The 18,214-nt window shown below is 36.0% G+C and overlaps 1 protein-coding gene across 11 annotated transcripts in view; it reads left to right on the top strand.

Annotated features, from left to right (window-relative positions):
• twz (BTB/POZ domain-containing protein twz) overlaps positions 1-18,214 on the top strand; it is a 376,456-nt gene that overhangs the window by 317,233 nt on the left and 41,009 nt on the right. The window contains exon 1 of one of the 11 annotated variants that reach the window (XM_065364338.1): positions 1,287-1,362. The exons of the other annotated variants lie outside the window; for them this stretch is intronic. Coding sequence (XP_065220410.1) covers positions 1,331-1,362 — 32 coding nt within the window. The 5' untranslated portion in view covers positions 1,287-1,330. Of the gene's footprint in view, positions 1-1,286; positions 1,363-18,214 lie in introns of those variants that run through there. 11 annotated transcript variants of the gene reach the window in all.

Genomic DNA, 18,214 nt, shown 5'->3' with positions numbered 1-18,214 from the left:
CGAATAAATGTGTAATTCTGTTCAACAAAGTGTGAAGGGATGTCTGAAAAAATAGCATATGCGTGTCTGATTCATAGCAACATCTTTCAAATATGGACAGAAACGAATCATAACATCATTTCCACCCTCTAGTCGTGCAAAATTATTACTCGTATTTACAAACAAGCAATACCTATCCCAATAAACTCTCGTAGTAGTGAATCTCTTCTCGCAAGGCAAAAGCGTGCAAAATCAGCAGGAAACGCGCCCATGTGAAATATTTTGCGCGCCTTCAATCACGCGATTAATATAAATTATCGCAGAATTACAACTTCTTGGTCTTGTGGTCTATTGGTCTAGCATAAGAAAAAGATAGAAAGATATTTCACGCGCCATCTCCTCCACTCGTTGCCTTTTCTAGGTGTATTCTCTCGATCACTTTTTTCTTTCTTTTTTCCCCCTTACAGGCGAGATGGCGCAGGTAACTATCGAGTTATTAATTATTTCGCATGTTTTAATACAGGTACATATACCTTATCATGCCCCTCGATAGCGTCACTTATGGTACAAGCCGCCGCGTCGCTCACGTAGTAAAAAATCATTAATGTGTAATTACTTTCGTGTCAATATGTTTAATACGAGTTTATCATGCAGCCGCCCGCATCTTGTCTTCGGTATTATCGTGTATTTAATATCTATAGGTACAAGTATGTACTAGGAGTACGAGTATGTTTATAGTTTGCAAGTGAAGTAAACCCGTGGATATTTTTGACACGCCTGGAATGCGTTTTATTTCAACTTTATCAAGTTGTCAGATCCTTCGCCTGGCAAACGTTGAAAATTAATTCTCTAATAATTATTTTCCCTGGAAATGAAAGATTGAACTCTTTGAGAGAGAGCTGCAATGTTGTATTGAACTGTGCAGTGTGTAGCGAGCAAAGGCAGGGGCACCAAATTTGGTAAAAGAAGTCGAGTTGTTGTCTTCGATTTGACTGGGGCTGCGATTTTTGAAAAACTCATGATTTAAATCCACTCTTAAGAAAAATTTTCAGCGATTTTGACAAGATGAGACATTTTCTCAAATTTTGGTCGTTTTTTGATGGCTTCGATTTTTGATATTTTTGAGTGATTTGCATAATCAATTTTACAATTTTTACAGTATACTTTCTTAGTAATGAATATTAATTTCTGGCTCCTTATTCAAACGTCGAAATCGCCAGAATTTTTACTCTAGCCTTCGACCATTATTATTTCATGTACTTATCCGTAGATTGATCAGTAAAAATTTTACAACTAACTAATCCACTTAAATTTTTTTTTGTTTCAGGTGAGTACAAATTGTTTTCCAAAAATGATGAAATACGAATTTTCGTACGAGAATAAGTAAGTAATTTTTATAATCCTGATGAGAAAAGTTACTCAAGTCACTTCTACACCTGTGTCCTTTTATTTTCAATGGCAAATCAAAAAAAAATTCCAAAATCACGGAATTTGAAAATCAGACGAAATAATTGTACGTCAGGTTTGAATCGAGGTGATCTGATTTTCCGAATACAAATTTAAAGTTCACAAATGATTTTGAATAAATTTTTTTTATAAATTTTGGGTCAAAAATGAAAAAAAAACAAAATTTTAGCAAATAGATCAAGAAAGCTGAAATTTGGGTGTGTGCCCTGTTTTTGACCCTCCAAATCGATTGGAAACGGTTTCGAGCCATTTTGAGTGGCAGTTCTGGATCTAGCAGATTTTTGAAAATTGAAATTTCCACAATATTTTACGCAATTGAGTTGTTGAAATGAAATTTATTATTTAGCCCTACCCCATTTTCAATATGCTGAGTCGATTAGAGGTGGTTTCAGGCTGTTTCGGAGCCTTCGGATATATTTTGGAAATTACAGATTTTCAACAAAGTGGTGTAAAAACCGTCCAAATTAACTTGAGCGTAATTTTTCTTCCCAAAATACAGGGTATATCTAACAGGCTGTAAAAGTAGTGATTTTAAAATGGATTGTAAGAGTCGTAAAAAAATAGTGGATTTAGTCAAAAAGGCAGTACGAGAATGAAAAAATTTAAACACACAACAAAAATCTTCAAATTATTGAAAAATTTATTGAAATTTTAGGAAAATTAATGTGTACTTAAGTATGCAAATTGTCTTCCAATTTCAATTCTTTTGAAAATTTTTCTGTGAAAAAATATATTTTGTTGATTTTTTTGTGTGTTTGTTGGGAGGGGGGGGGGTTCGCCTTTTTAAAAATTCGGTTGAAGAAAAGTAGTGAAAAAAGTAGTGATTAAGTAGTGATTTTATTCAAAAAAAAATCCTTTAGATACCATGTTATACGAACCAATTCGTTCGCGAATGATTCGACGAAAATGATTCAATTCGTTCGTGAATGATTCACCAAAAATAAATTTAATGAATCGATTCGTTCGCGAATGATTTGAGGAAAATGATTAAATTTGTTCGCGAATGATTCGTCGAAAATTGATTAAGTGAATTAATTCGTTCGCGAATGATTCGTCGAAAATTATTCAATTGGTTCGTGAATGATTCACCAAAAATTAATTAAATGAGTCGATTCGTTCGCGAATGATTCATCAAAAATTAATTAAATGAATCAATTCGTTCGCGAATGATTCGACAAAAATGATTCAATTTGTTCGCGAATGATTCATCAAAAATTATTTAAATGGATAGATTCGTTCGCGAATGATTCGACGAAAATGATTCAATTCGTTCGTGAATGATTCACCAAAAATAAATTCAATGAATCGATTCGTTCGCGAACGATTCGAGAAAAATGATTAAATTTGTTCGCGAATGATTCACCAAAAATTAATAAAATGAGTCGATTCGTTCACGAATGATTCGGCAAAAATGATTCAATTAGTTCGTGAACGATTCACCAGAAATAAACTTAATGAATCGATTCGTTCATGAATGATTCGAGGAAAATGATTAAATTTGTTCCCGAATGATTCATCAAAAATTGATTAAGTAAACCAATTCGCTCGCGAATGATTCGTCAAAAAATAATTAAATGAATCGATTCGTTCGCAAATGATTCGTCGAAAATTATTAAATTGGTTCGTGAATGATTCACCAAAAATTAATTAAATGAGTCGATTCGTTGGCGAATGATTCATCAAAAATTAATTAAATGAATCAATTCGTTCGCGAATGATTCGACGAAAATAATTCAATTTGTTCGCGAATGATTCATCAAAAATTATTTAAATGAATTAATTCGTTCGCGAATGATTCGACGAAAATGATTTAATTCATTCGTGAATGATTCACCAAAAAATAAATTCAATGAATCGATTCGTTCGCGAACGATTCGAGGAAAATGATTAAATTTGTTCGTGAATGATTCATTAAAAATTAAATAAATGAATCGATTCGTTTGCGAATGATTTGAGGAAAATGATTGAATTCGTTCGCGAATGATTCATCGAAAATTGATTCAGTGAATCAATTTGTTCGCGAATGATTCGTCGAAAATTATTCAATTGGTTCGTGAATGATTCACCAAAAATTAATTAAATGAGTCGATTCGTTCGCGAATGATTCGACGAAAATGATTCCATTCGTTCGCGAATGATTCACTAAAAATGATTCAATTTGACCGTGAACGATTCACCAAAAATTAATTAAATGATACGATTCGTTTGCGAATGATTCAAGAGAAAAGATTAAATTCGTTCGCGAATGATTCGTCGAAAATGATTCAATTCGTTCGTGAGTAATTCGGCAAAATTTAATTGAGTGAGTCGATTAGTTAGCGAATGATTCGATGAAAATGATTCAATTCGTTCGTGAATGATTCGAGGAAAATGTTAAATTCATTCGCAAATAATTCGTCGAATGATTCAATTCGTTCGCGAATGATTCTCAAAAAAATGATTTAATTCGTTCGTGAATAATTCACCAAAAATTAATTGAATGAGTCGATTCGTTAGCGAATGATTCGACGAAAATTATTCAATTCGTTCGTGAATGATTCACCAAAAATTATTTTAAATGAATCGATTCGTTCGCGAATGATTTGAGGAAAATGATTGAATTCGTTTGCGAATGATTCACTAAAAATTATTCAATTTGTTCGCGAATTAATGAGTTAATTCGTTCGTGAATGATTCATCAAAAATTAATTGGATGAATCGATTCGTTCGCGAATGAGTTGACGAAAATGAGTGAATTCGTTCGCGAATGACTCATCAAAAATTAAATAAATGAATCAATTCATTCGGGAATGATTCGTCGAAAATTGTTGAATTCGTTCGCGAATGATTCACGAAAATCAATTAAATAAATCAATTCGTTCGCGAATGATTCACCAAGAAATCAATCAAGTTATTAAATAATCAACCGTTCGTAAGTAAATTATTCGATTCGATTTTAAATACATAGATCAATTTCTGCACAAATGTTTCGCAAAAAATGAATCAATTCTTTCGTACAAGATTTTCATTTAACGAAGAGTCGGTCTTCTCATCACATTATCTTGAACTCATAACGTCAATTTGAAAAATTGCCATTTTCGATGGGATGCGCCAATACTTTTTGTGCCTACTGTATTCTAATTGTAAGATGTGAGATGTGTATGCTAATTGAATTTCAAAAGGATAATATTGGCCACATTGACGTATAGTAGTTCGCATACAAGCGTGACAACATATTATAGGCTTTATGTGAGCGGCGAAATAGTATTAATTTCATAATGCCGCCGCCACAGCAACAGGCTCTTCTGTGTAGTTTTCTCTTTCTTTCTCCAGCAAGTGCACACATACGAGTACCTACATATAGGTAATTACGAAACTCGATTTCCGGTGTTTGTTTTACACTCGATCGATCTGATAAAAAACCTAATCCGACTAGAAATTGACATAGCTATTTAATTATTATGTGGCTTTTGCCGCAACGTGTATCGAGTTACTACTGTTTTTACGTTTAGCATATGCGGCGTGTTTTTCCTCTCAAAAGGTGGCTCTGCTTTCTGATACGTCTTGACCATGTATAGAGAGACAATACACTACACATTCAGCCAACATATCAGCATATCTGCGCGATTGCGATTGCGGTGCCTATATCGTGTAATTTTATACCTATAGGTACATATATATGAACGAGTTGGTATATAGCATAAATACTCACGCTGTCATATCTCTGACGCGATGACCTATAAGAGGTGCTTTGCAGTTGGCTAGTATCAAAATTTTTAACGCTTTTCTCCAAAACTTGGATAAGGTATTTGTTTACTCAAAAAAATACAATCTTGTTTTTGAGGAAATGGTTGTAGATTCTGGACGAATCGTTCGTGAACGAAATAAATACAGTTTTTTTTATGATAGAAATGAAATTGTCAAATTTCGTAATTTTTTCGACAATTTTTCGAGTTATTTTTGGAACCATTTTTACGATATTGAAAATTGATCTACCCCCAAAATGTTCGTATTTTGTTAAATTTTCCGAATATTCGAACATTGGTCGAGGCGACCTTGAATTTCCAACGCTAATTCAAACAATGCACCGAAGAACTTCATTTATTACACACGTGTCTATATCATTTATCATCTCGCATCCGTCGAGTTATTTGGTAAAATGTTTAATTCGATCATTACGATCATCGAATACACAATCACGATGCCAGACACATTTGTCAAAACTCCCATCCTCGTCAAAACTATCGCATTACCTGTCTGGACCATATGTAGAAGCAGAAGAGACGTTGTTATTGGAACTGGGGAAGGAAGATGAGAGAGACCAGAGGACTGCTGTAGATATTCACAGTTCAACGAACACACATACGAGACTGAGACACCCGCCGAATTACGTACTACTCGTATTTGGATACCTCATCTCATCTTTTTTGCTTAGCTAGTGTGCGGAATGTGTGGGTAGCACCAGCAGCAACCGATTACTCGATCAAATACTATTTTTCTTCGTATATCTTTGAGTCGAGATAATCCGGTCGAAAGAATTTCAAATCACAGCCGTTAATTATGACGGTGGCTGCGGGGCATAGAGTGGCACAACCAAGAAGCGGGTAGAAAGACAATCATCGTTCGTATAGCTTCGGTCCAAGAATACTACTCGTTGATGCAGTTAAGCTGAAAAATTACCATCGTGTATACTGTATATAGTGATAAATTGACCAACATTTTCCAGCATTCGGTCGACGAAAGCACGCTGTAAGGTAGCGAAGAATGGAAAAATAAAATAAGAAAAAAAAATCTTTATGCCAATAGTACAGATAGGTACTCGTAGGTACGTACAAACGTTAAACGCATTAACATTCGAGGAAATCATTTAAACGGACATTTCATTACCTTCGCGTTACCTCAGCTCGCCTCCTCGCCTCCTCCTCCTGGTCCAGTGTGTTGATGAAGACCGCGAGGTGGGAGCCGAGGAAATGGCTGATGGCTATACCAGTAGTAGTTTTCGAGTGGGCTTCTATTTTTAAAGATACCAGCTACGGAAAGGTATGGTAAAAAAGCCGAGAAGCTTTCTTAATTATAAAATAAACGCCAAATTAAATAATAAATGTAATTTAAATTTCGCTCCGAGCACCCGCAACCAGTTTCTACCGCATGTCAGACCGGCCGATGAGGGCTACTGGAAATTTGACGGATCATTAAGGTGCCTGGTATGAAGGGCTTCCGGTTCTTGTACGCGCCGCAACGCAGCCCAAGTCGCAGTCGCAGTCGCGTTTGTTGGTCCGTATTTTGCCATTAATCGGAGCGCTGCCCGCAGGCTGTCATCAATTTAAATTTCGTGGTGTGTATCTACGAGTATAGTATACTGCGTTCGTCGCCAACGTCATCGTCATCTATCTCACGTCTGCACTGTGCGTTGTGTCGAGCTGTGAGATCTTCGTATATGCCTTCAAGAGTCACCATTTGTAGCCATGCAGTCGTGTTTTGATCAGTTATTGCGAGTGGATGGCCTTCCAGCTTTTGGCTTCCACGAGCAACTTGCTGAAGTCTTTTATACACACTTCGTTGCAGAGATCGATTTCCTGAACACGTCGAGTGACAAATACATAAAATCGATCGCGAATCAATGAATCACCAATAATAAATCAAGCCGAGTGGAAAATCATGCCATCGAATCCATTGTGAATCATCAAAAATTGGAGTTGATTCGTTTGCGAAAGCGTTGCTCAGAAACGTTGAATCATTCGAGAACGACTGAATTACTTAGGAATCGAATCAGACACGGCGAAAGACAAGGAGAAGCATTATTTCATATATCAAACAGACTTGTAAACGATTCGTTGGTGAAGGTGAACGATTTGTTCAAAGAATGTAAATCGTTCGCGAACGAATGAATCACTGAAAGCTCATAGGCATGAAATAGCTAACTGAAGGATTTGGTGAAATTTTGGAACTTTTATTTTATTACCAAAATTTGGATTCAATTCGTTCGCGAACGATTATCATCATGTGAGCAAATCGTTCGCGAACGGTTTGCTCGGGAGAAAAGAATCGTTCATGAACTAATGAATCACTGGAAGTTCATATGAAATAGCCAACTGAATGATTTGGTGAAATTTTGACACTTTGATTTTATTATCAAAATCTGGATTCAATTCGTTCGCGAACGTTTTCATCATCTGAGCAAATCGTTCGCGAACGAATGAATCACTGAAATCGAATGGGCCCGATCAAATTACTAAACTTAATTATCGAAAGCTGCAGAGCTGGATTCGATTCGTTCGCGAACGATTTTCATCATCCGAGCAAATCGTTCGCGAACGTTTTGCTCGGAAAAAAAGAATCGTTCACGAACGAATGAATCACTGAAAACTCATATTACGATGCAAATGATACGTATTACGAAACTTCGAAAATATTATTCCTATCGTGTGAATTGACTAAATTATTTGTTCGCGAACGATTTTCATCGTCTGAACAAATCGTTCACGAACGAATGAATCAATGAAAGAATCGAATGGGCCCGATCAAATGACTAAGTTGATTAAAAAGCTGAAAGCTGGATTCGATTCGTTCGCAAACGATTTTCATCATCCGAGCAAATCGTTCGCGAACGTTTTGTTCGGAAGGAAAGAATCGTTCACCAACAAATGAATCACTGAAAACTCATATGAAATAGCTACTGAAGGATTTGGTGAACTTTTGACACTTTTATTGTATTATCAAAATCTGGATTCAATTCGTTCGCGAACGATTTTCATCATCTGAGCAATTCGTTCGCGAACGAATGAATCACTGAAAAATCGAATGGGCCCGATCAAATTACCAAACTTAATCATCGAAAGCTGCCGAGCTGGATTCGATTCGTTCGCGAACGATTTTCATCCTTCGAGCAAATCGTTCGCGAACGTTTTGCTCGAAAAAAAGAATTGTTCACGAACGAATGAATCACTGAAAACTCATATGAAATAGCTAACTGAAGAATTTGGTGAAATTTTGACACTTTTATTTTATTATCAAAATCTGGATTCAATTCGTTCGCGGACGATTTTCATCATCTGAGCAAATCGTTCGCGAACGAATGAATCACTGAAAAATCAAATGGGCCCGATCAAATGACTAAACTTGATTCAAAAGCTGAAAGCTGGATTCGATTCGTTCGCGAACGATTTTCACCCTTCGAGCAAATCGTTCGCAAACGTTTTGCTCGGAAGAAAAGAATCGTTCACGAACGAATGAATCACAGAAAACTCATATTAGATGCAATTGATACCTATATATTACGAAATTTCGAAAATATTATTTCTATCACGTGAATTGACTCAATTCGTTCGCGAACGATTCGCTCAGAATTGAAAATCATTCAAAAACGATTGAATCACTGACTGATTTGAATCAAATGGAAAGGAATGGTTATAAATTTGACAGTTTCAAATCTGTCAATAAGGATTTACAAATAATTTGGTCGCGAACGATTTGCTCACAGAAGAAGAATCGTTCACGAACGAATGAATCGCTGATAACTCATATTAGATGTAAATGATAAGTGTAACGAATCTTCGAAAATGTCAATCCTATCACGTAAATGGATTCGACTTGTTTGCGAACGATTTTCACCCTTCGAGCAAATCGTTCACGAATGTTTTGTTCGGAACGAAAGAATCGTTCACGAACGAATGAATTGTTATAACTCATATTAGATTATGTAAATGATGAGTATAACAAATCTTCAAAAATGTCAATTCTAGGTGTCACATTACTTACATGGTCTCAATTCGTTCGCGAACGATTCTCTCCGAATTGAAAATCATCCTAAAACAATTGAATCACAGCTTGATTTAAATCAAATGAAAAAGAATGATTATAACTTCGACTCTTTCAAATCCGTCAATAAAGATTCACAAATAATTCGGTCGCGAACGATTTGCTCACAGAAGAAGAATCGTTCACGAACGAATGAATCACTGAAATTTAACATTAAATGTAAATGATGAGTATATTGAATCTTGGAAAATGGTAATTCTGTAACATGTATAGACTCAATTCGTTCGCGAACGATTCGCTCAGAACTGAAAATCATTCAAGAACGATTGATTCACAGGTTGATTTAAATCGAACGAAAAGGGACGGACGTTTATAAATTTGACTTTTTTGAATCTTTCAGTTAGGATTTGAAGTGATTCGGTCGAGAACGATTTGCTCGAGGGAGAAGAATCGTTCACGAACGAATGAATCACTGGAAACTCATATTAGATGTGAATGATGGGTATACCGAATCGTCCGAATCTTCGAAAATGTTAATTCTATCACATAATAAAATGGACTCAATTCGTTCGCGAACGATTCGCTCGAAATTGAAAATCATTCAAGAACGATTGAATCACTGTCTGATTCAAGTCAAATGAAAAGGGACGTTTATAAATTTGACTTTTTCAAATCCTTCGACAAAGATTTAAAATGATTCGGTCGCGAACGATTTGCTCAGTAAAGAAGAATCGTTCACGAACGAAATGATTCACTGAAAAGTCATATTAGATGTAAATGATCTGTATTACGAAACTTCGAAAATAGTAATCCTATCACGTAAATAAACTCAATTCGTTCGCGAACGATTCGCTCGAAATTGAAAATCATTCAAGAACGATTGAATCACTCTCTGATTTGAATCAAACGATAGGGGGCGTTTATAAATTTGGCTTTTTCAAATCCGTCGACATAGATTTAAAATGATTCGGTCGCGAACGATTTCTCGACAAAATATCATTATAGAGCGATTGAATCACAACCAAATTAAATCCAATCAACAAGATTCTGTCAAAATTCGACTTATTCAAGTCCCTCAATAAAAAGTAAGCATTACTTATTTGTCCCCGAATGACTTAATCAAAGGTGAAAAAATGCTCCAAAGATGATGATCCAATAACTGAAACCACTTCCCCTCCAAATCATAGCTCAAGTGAACTTGTGGAACTAAACACGATGTAGGTATTCTCAACGACAGTGACATTTTAATAATCAGCTATCCAACTCAAGTTAACTTAGCCGATCTGTCAACAAAATGTTGGCAGCAATACGACTCGATGTGTCGGTAAATAAGAGAAAATTTACATCCGCAGATACCAGATAGGCAGATTATGTACATGGCGATCTGAAATTTATGCGAACTTGTACATAAGATACAGGATGCAGGGTGAGCGGATAAGAGATGTGAACGCTGAAAAGAAGATAGAAAGAGAAGTCGAGAGCCACGGGAATGGGTTGAATTACATTTTCACACCTCGGATGGCGATGACGATGGCGGCTTCTCTCGGCTGGTTTATTTTATTCGCCGATTAAAATGCAGTTCTCGTCTTCGATCGATGTAATTAAGTTATCGATGAAATAAAACACTATAGCCTGTTACCGACAATTTATATGCTCATGTTGCGCATCTTAAAGTAGTCGTAAATACTGATTAAACGATTGTTATTACAAGCAAGGCGCACGCCGATCTCGCCTATGCCTATAAACACTAAACAGGCTCGCAAAACAGACCAATGTCCACTTCGCAATTCACATGCGGTGAAAGAAAACTCGAAAATAGAGATACCTATACCTATTCGATCGTATACTCTTCGTCGTGTTGGTTGGTACTCGTTGTACTCGATAATATTGCCGAAAGCAGACCACAGAATCATTTCCAGTTGAAAATAGACAAACACCTCAGAGCGGAGTTCGAGACAATTCGGTATTTTTCTGCCTCATCCTATATCAACAACAAAATGGTGCAATTTGACCAATCGGAATAGCTAAGATAACATCTTATAGTAGTTATCCTGCGGCCATAAAATGGTGGAAAATTTTCCTATAACATACGAATTTTTACCAACTAGTATCATATACGATGTCCAGAGGGTATTCTCAGTATAGTTGGTAGGTATATAGGCAAGGTATACTAGATACCTGAGTAGGTAGGTATAGAGGTACACATGTGCTGTAGTACCAAGTACTACATACAAGAATATGGAACAAGATAGAAGGAAGGAAATGAGAAGGGGCGAAAAAAGAAGAGAGAAAAAACGAATAATAATAAATACTGTCATTGAGAGAGACGTACCTACCTATATATACACGATGGTGGAATTACATCAAAAGGTATAACTAATAGAGGACTCGATACAGCGTAGCCGACGGTCATTTCTTCGTACATAAATACCATATACACAGATGGTAGAGCACGTATATCCATCGGTGAAGTATAATTACACCATCGGATGAGTAACATTGGTAGGAGGTCTGAACTGTACTGGTGTACATGTATTGGTCTGTGTCCGGCTGTGTATTTGCTTTGGCTATTTTAATAATGTTATGTGTATGTTCCCCGAGTCCATATAATCAAAAAGAGCCAACGCCATTTCACCTTCCAGCTACCGATATACCTATACCTATACACAAATCCTGCGTGTAATAAAATCAGCCGCGAGCTATTTGAAAAAAAAAGTTACATTCGGTTTCGAAATTTTACAGAAGTTATCGAGTCTCATTTGTGTGATGTGGTATAACATATGAAAGAGGGGAAAGCTACGAAAGTTTTAGTGTTTGCACAGTTTTCATGTGGGTTGGTTGTGATCTTGTGAAAATCGTCGAGTCTGGTAGGATAAGGATCTAAGCAGCTGATTGATCATTTTGTCGAGACTCGAGTGCGATGTTTCTCAAACCTGAATTATCTGGAAATCCATCATAGACTACACAATGGCTTGAAGAGGACGTTGGAAGCGTAAAATCGAAAAAATGAGTTCATATTCGTATTCAACGCTCTCTAAAACATGTGAAACGATATGTCACACGATATTTGACATTTTTTCACATTTTGGCCAAATTTTGAAATTGAAGCTCCAAAATTTGGCGAGTTTTTGAAAATTGAGCTTTCAATATTTCAAAAAAAATAAAAAATAAATAAATAAACCGAAAATTTTAGAGTGACACTGAAAAAAAAATTGAAAATAAAAGCAGGACTTTGCTGCCTTTTTTTAGCAGAATAAGTCACTTGATGGAAATTTTAACAAAAAGCAGGACTTTGAACAGGAATTATTATTCTTAATTCCTTACAATGGAAGAGAGGGTGCAAAAATCCAAAAATTATAGAAAATCCTAAAATTTAGGTATGGAAAAAGTTAAAAATATGGTATTTTTTACAAGTTTGAAGAAAAACAAGTTTCTTTGAAATTTTTGCAAAAAGGGGAGTTATTCAACATTTTAATTAAAAACTTGATAGAGTGAGGTAGATAATTATTGGGAAAGAGGGAAATTATTATTCCTAGGTATTTATGGTGGTTAAGCCAATAATTATTTCTTAGGGAAGGAATAATTACCTCATCCTGGATAGCTCAGATTACTGGAGAGGTTCAATAAATACCGTCTACTCTACTCATAAAGTTATTGGAAAGTCGTCGTCCTTGTTGTTTCCTTATAAGTGGTAGGCCTGTTGGCCTGTCTCCTACAGTGAAGAACCTGTTGAGGATGAGCCTGAGGTATCAGTGAGTTTCCTCCTTGGTCTCCCTCTGCTTCTCTTCCCCGTTGGTGTATATTGGAGGACCTGTTTTGGTGATCTTGATTCCTCCATCCTTTTGACATGATTTCTCCAATCTTTCCTATACCGTTTTATCTTCTTCATGACTGGCTTCACTCCGAGATCTGCTGTTATTTTCTGAGATGGGACTCTGTCTCTGAGAGTCACCCCTGCTGTTCTCCTCATGAACTTCCCCTCCTCTGCCGTTATTCTTCTTTTATCAGATTTCTTCAGTGCCCATACCTCGCTTCCATAAGTCATCATTGGTATTGCTAGGGTATTGTACACCTTCAACCTTGTTTCTTTTCGCACCTTATACTGCTTCTCAGGGTCCTATTTATCAGTCCTGTGACTCTCAGGAACTTTGCAATCTTTCCACCAACATCTACTTCTCCCTGGTATGATATCGTGTTTCCCAGGTATTTGAAATTATTGACCTGTTCGATAATTTTTCCATTTATTACAATCTTGCTTCTTACTGGTTCCTTTCCTTTGAAGGGAATTGTTTTTGTTTTCTCTAATGATATTCTCATATCATACTTTTCTGATGTCTTTGTTAGATTGTACATCGATCTCTCCAGGTCATCTTCTGTTTCAGCTAGTACAGCTTGATCATCTGCGAAAAGTACTGTTGATATTTCCTGCCTTCTGTCTTCATTTTCTGCCATTCTTTTACCATGTGATCCATATACATGTTGAATAAAACACAAGACAGTGGACATCCCTGGCAAACTCCTCTGTTTATTTCTGCTTGTTCTAAGAGTTTATTTCCAATTCATACTCTTATTCTAGTGTTCTTTGTATGTGCTGTTTATTACCTTCCCCATTTTATATGTTATCTCTTCATCTTTTAGGACTTCAAACAGTTTTTTTTTATTGACCCTATCATATGCTTTTTCCGGGTCTATAAAGCACATGTGTGTTTCTAGGTTGTATTCAACCTTTTTTTCCATCAGTAATTTTACTGTATAACTTGCATCAGTGCATGATCTTCCTTTTCTAAATCCATTTTGACTTTCTGACAACTTTTCTTCTGCGTGATCTACCAGTCATTTTGCCAGTATTTTCACATATATCTTGTAGCAGGTGTTGAATAGACTTATTCCTCCATAGTTTTTCAGGTTTGATATATCGCCTTTTTTGAACAGTGGTATTACAATTGCAGTTTTGAAATCTTCAGGCATTTTTTCTTCTTGGTATATCCTATTTAGGAATTCCAGCAGTCTTCTTTTAAATTCACCACTTGCCTATTTGTACAATTCTGTTGGTATGCCATTTTCTCCTGGAGCTTTTGCATTTTTAGCTTTTTTCAAAGCTTCTTGCAGCTCTTTAAATGAAATTCTGTCTTCTGTTTCTCCAATTTCATCTTCTATCTTTGTATCTTGTGCATTTTCATCACTCCAGAGCTTTTCAAAATATTCCTTTGCATCATTGACTTAATAGGTTTGTTTGTTTTCTCAGGTTTCTTGTCGGATTTTGCCCCGCGCTACCCCACGCAACGCATGTGCTAAACCCGTTTAGTGGCTGCACAGGGTAGCACGGGGCAAAACCCGACAAGAAACCGGAGCAAAACGCACAAACCTAATTTTTGGCAAACCCACTCTTTTGTTAAAATTTGTGTCAATTCTCCTTATGATCTTATACACCTTTGGCCTTATGTTGTATGTGAAGAAATTAACCCAGCTCTCTCTCAGTAATTTCCTAGACTTTCTCTAGACTTTTGCTTACAGTTTTCAATATTCTTCACTATCAACCTCACTTTTTGTGCTCATGAATTTTCTAAATGCCTGTCTTTTCTTTTGTATGAGTTCTTGGATTTTGTTGTCCCAATTCTTAATTTGCTTTGCCCAGATTCTGCAAGGAACCATTCCTAAGCTTTCTATTGCTGCTTTTGTCTCAATGGATTTGATATTTTTTCATTCTTCTATGTCCTGGCTTTTTGGTATCTCTTCATTTATGATGTTCATCTGTCTTTGGTACAGCCATTGGTTGGTTGGGTCATCCAGGGCTCTTGTGTTGACCTTCTTTTCATTTTTCCTAGCTGGTATTCTTGTTGTTTCAATTCTCATTACTCCTTGAACAATTTTGAAAAAAGCACAATCCGATTTTGAAAAAAAGCACAACACAATTTTAAAAAAAATAAGCACAACACTTTTGAAAAAAACACAATGCGATTTTGAAAGAAGCACAACCCGATTTTGAAAAAAAGCACAACTTCAAAAAAAAGAACACCGCAATTTTGAAAAAAAAGCACAATGGGATTTTGAAAAAAAACGACGCAATTTTGAAAAAAGCACGACGCAATTTTGAAAAAAAAAAACATTTGAAAGAGCTGAAGCTTCTGGCAATTATGTCAAGAATATTAACATTTTTTTTTTTGCAAATAACAGTGAATGCAGAATTTTTTCACAATTTTGCCAAAACCCGGGCTCGAGTTTAAAAAAAGTTTTTTTTTGCCAATTTTGGTAAAAATGTGTACATTTTTTACGATTCGGCCAATAAAACAGAATTTTTGGCAGAGATGGTATTTTTGTTTCAATTTTTCCTAATGAACAAATTTTTTGAAAATTTTGTTTTCCGCAATTTTGCAAAAACAGTATTTTTAAAATAATTTTGACAAAAATTTGGATTTTTTTGCAAAAGTCAAAAGTTCAGATCTTATTTGCCATTTTACCATAAAACAGTAGACAAGTAGGCAGTTTTGGCAAAAAAGAAGACTTTTTTAGAACTTTGCTTCGAATCGAGTCGCCCAAACACTTTCTTCGCGATTGTAAATGTAAATATTAATGAAATGCCCAATTATCACGTTACCAAACCAGTTGCTGCTCATCATTGCATCAAGCTCGTAGCCGAATTGAATAATACGAAGAGAAATTCTAAAACCTCTTATCAGAGATTCGCCATCGTAATAATCAGTTTGAAAATCTGTTGAAGTTAGTTACTTATACTCTGAGAGGTATTCTTTATCATCTCGACGAACTCCAAATAAAGGTGTACTTTCTCCTAACAAACAAAATGCCCCTTTTAATGCTAGCTCGGCACCGTCACACAAGAGTATATCAAGTCTATATAGATTTATTTGACAAAAACACGATAAAGAATTACCTACGTCTCTAATACATACAACAAAACTTTACACGAGTACCATTTACTATATTGGATTGAAGTTGGTACATAAGAAATGGTCGAGCAGCGGCGATTGCTGCAGCCACAGCCACAGCAACGACAACTGACAAGGAAATGGCAACAGACACAGAAACGCGAGGCAATAATAGTATAGGTACTCGTACCTATAAGTTTACGTAGATATGTATGTAATGTACCTCCGAAGAAAAACGTGCTGCAAATCAAAGTAAATAAATTACCGTGTCTACGGTCGTGAAACAATTACAACCAATTATGCGCGTTTTATTATCAACAAATGCCATTTACTTTGGCTACTACAACATTAGTCGCGGTACATGTCACAATTAAATGTGTACCTAAGTCGAATACCTACTCGATGTATTGCTTCATAATAGATATACGAGTTATCGAGCCTGGTAGACGTGCAGTTTTCCAATTTCGATCTAATTTTATTCAAATGGAACGGTCTTTGTTTTGAGTCGTGTGATTTGAATTGAATCGACGAACGCCAAACATCTTGAGACAGAAACGAAGTACATATCTTGTGTTGTGCATTATGCTCATGTGTGCCTCTTATGTGAGGAGACTTTGTGTCATCAAGAGATGCTATTTTCAAGAAGGATATTTTAATTTTTTGCAAATTGAGATTTTTTATTTCAAGGTAGGTACTTGAAAGTACCACTGTACCGTTGCTTTACCTCTAAGTTTAAGAGGGGGGGCTCGATTATTTTCATTAAAAGTTTTTTTTAATCCTCTTCAATTCTCATTAAAAGACTTGAAAAACAAACGAATTCTGCCATATCCTTTTTCAGCGAACCCAGTTAATGTTATAGATAGTGATTCAGTCGTTCTCGAATGATTTGTAGATTCTGGGAAAATCGTTCGCGAACGAATGCAGCATAGTTTTTAATGCTAGGGTTGAGACTGTTAGAATTTTAACATGTCATCTACGCTTTTAATTCGACTTTTTTTCATTGATTCATTCGTTCGCGAATGATGTTCATTCTCTGAGCAAATCGTTCGCGAACGAATGCATCAAAATTCCTGATATTGGTGTAAAACTATTAAAATTTTGTCATGTCATCGAAGTACACTTAATTTTATTTTCCAATGATTCATTCGTTCGTGAATGATTTTCATCTTCTGAGCAAATCGTTCGCGAACGATACATTCAAAATTGAATTAACATCCGTATTTGATGAAAGAATGTTTTACTTTGTCTTATCGTGTCTGATTTGATTGACAAGTGACTCAGTCGTTCTCAAATGATTTGTCGTTTGTGAGCGAATCGTTCGCAAACGAATCATCTTCAATTTTTATTTGTGGTTTTGAAAAAGACAAATTTTCCCACGTTATCTACCAGTAGTATATGGGTCACTTGAACACACATAAGGGCAAAGTCGTTCCTTTGGTTCGAGCAAACGATTCTTTTTGGTCAAAATGAATCACGTAGTGAACGACTTTGAAGTGAATCATTTCGCGAACGACTTTGAGAGTGTATGTGCTCAAGTGACTCTTTTTTTGGAACTTCGCAAAGTCGTTCGCGAAATGATTCACTTCGAACTTCAAAGTCGTTCACTTGGTGATTCACTTCAAAGTCGCTCACTTGGTGATTCACTTCAAAGTCGTTCACTTGGTGATTCACTTCAAAGTCGTTCACTTAGTGATTCACTTCATAGTCGTTCACTTGGTGATTCACTTCAAAGTCGTTCACTTAATGATTCACTTCAAAGCCGTTCACTTGATGATTCACTTTGACCAAAAAGAATCGTTTGCTCGAACCGAAGGAACGACTTTGCCCTTAGTGTGCTGAAGTGATCCATATACTACGTACTACTCTTCTACCATTAGATTAAATTTAGTTGTGATTCAGTCGTTCTGGTGTGATGATTCGTCGATTCTGAGCAAATCGTTGGCGAACGAATCAAGTTTCTTCCTGTCATCTATGCACCTCCAATTACATTTTTCCGTGAATCATTCGTTAACGATTTTCCTCCTTTGAACAAATCGTTCGCGAACGAATTGTTTACGATTCTAATTGACAGATGAAGTAATGGTATCGTTTTCTCTTGTCTTGTGTACTATCTGATTTAATTTCCAAGTGATTCGGTCGTTCTCGAA

This window comes from Planococcus citri, chromosome 4, assembly GCF_950023065.1.
Source record: "Planococcus citri chromosome 4, ihPlaCitr1.1, whole genome shotgun sequence".
NCBI lineage: Eukaryota > Metazoa > Arthropoda > Insecta > Hemiptera > Pseudococcidae > Planococcus > Planococcus citri.
This window is presented reverse-complemented; position numbering and strand designations above follow the sequence as displayed.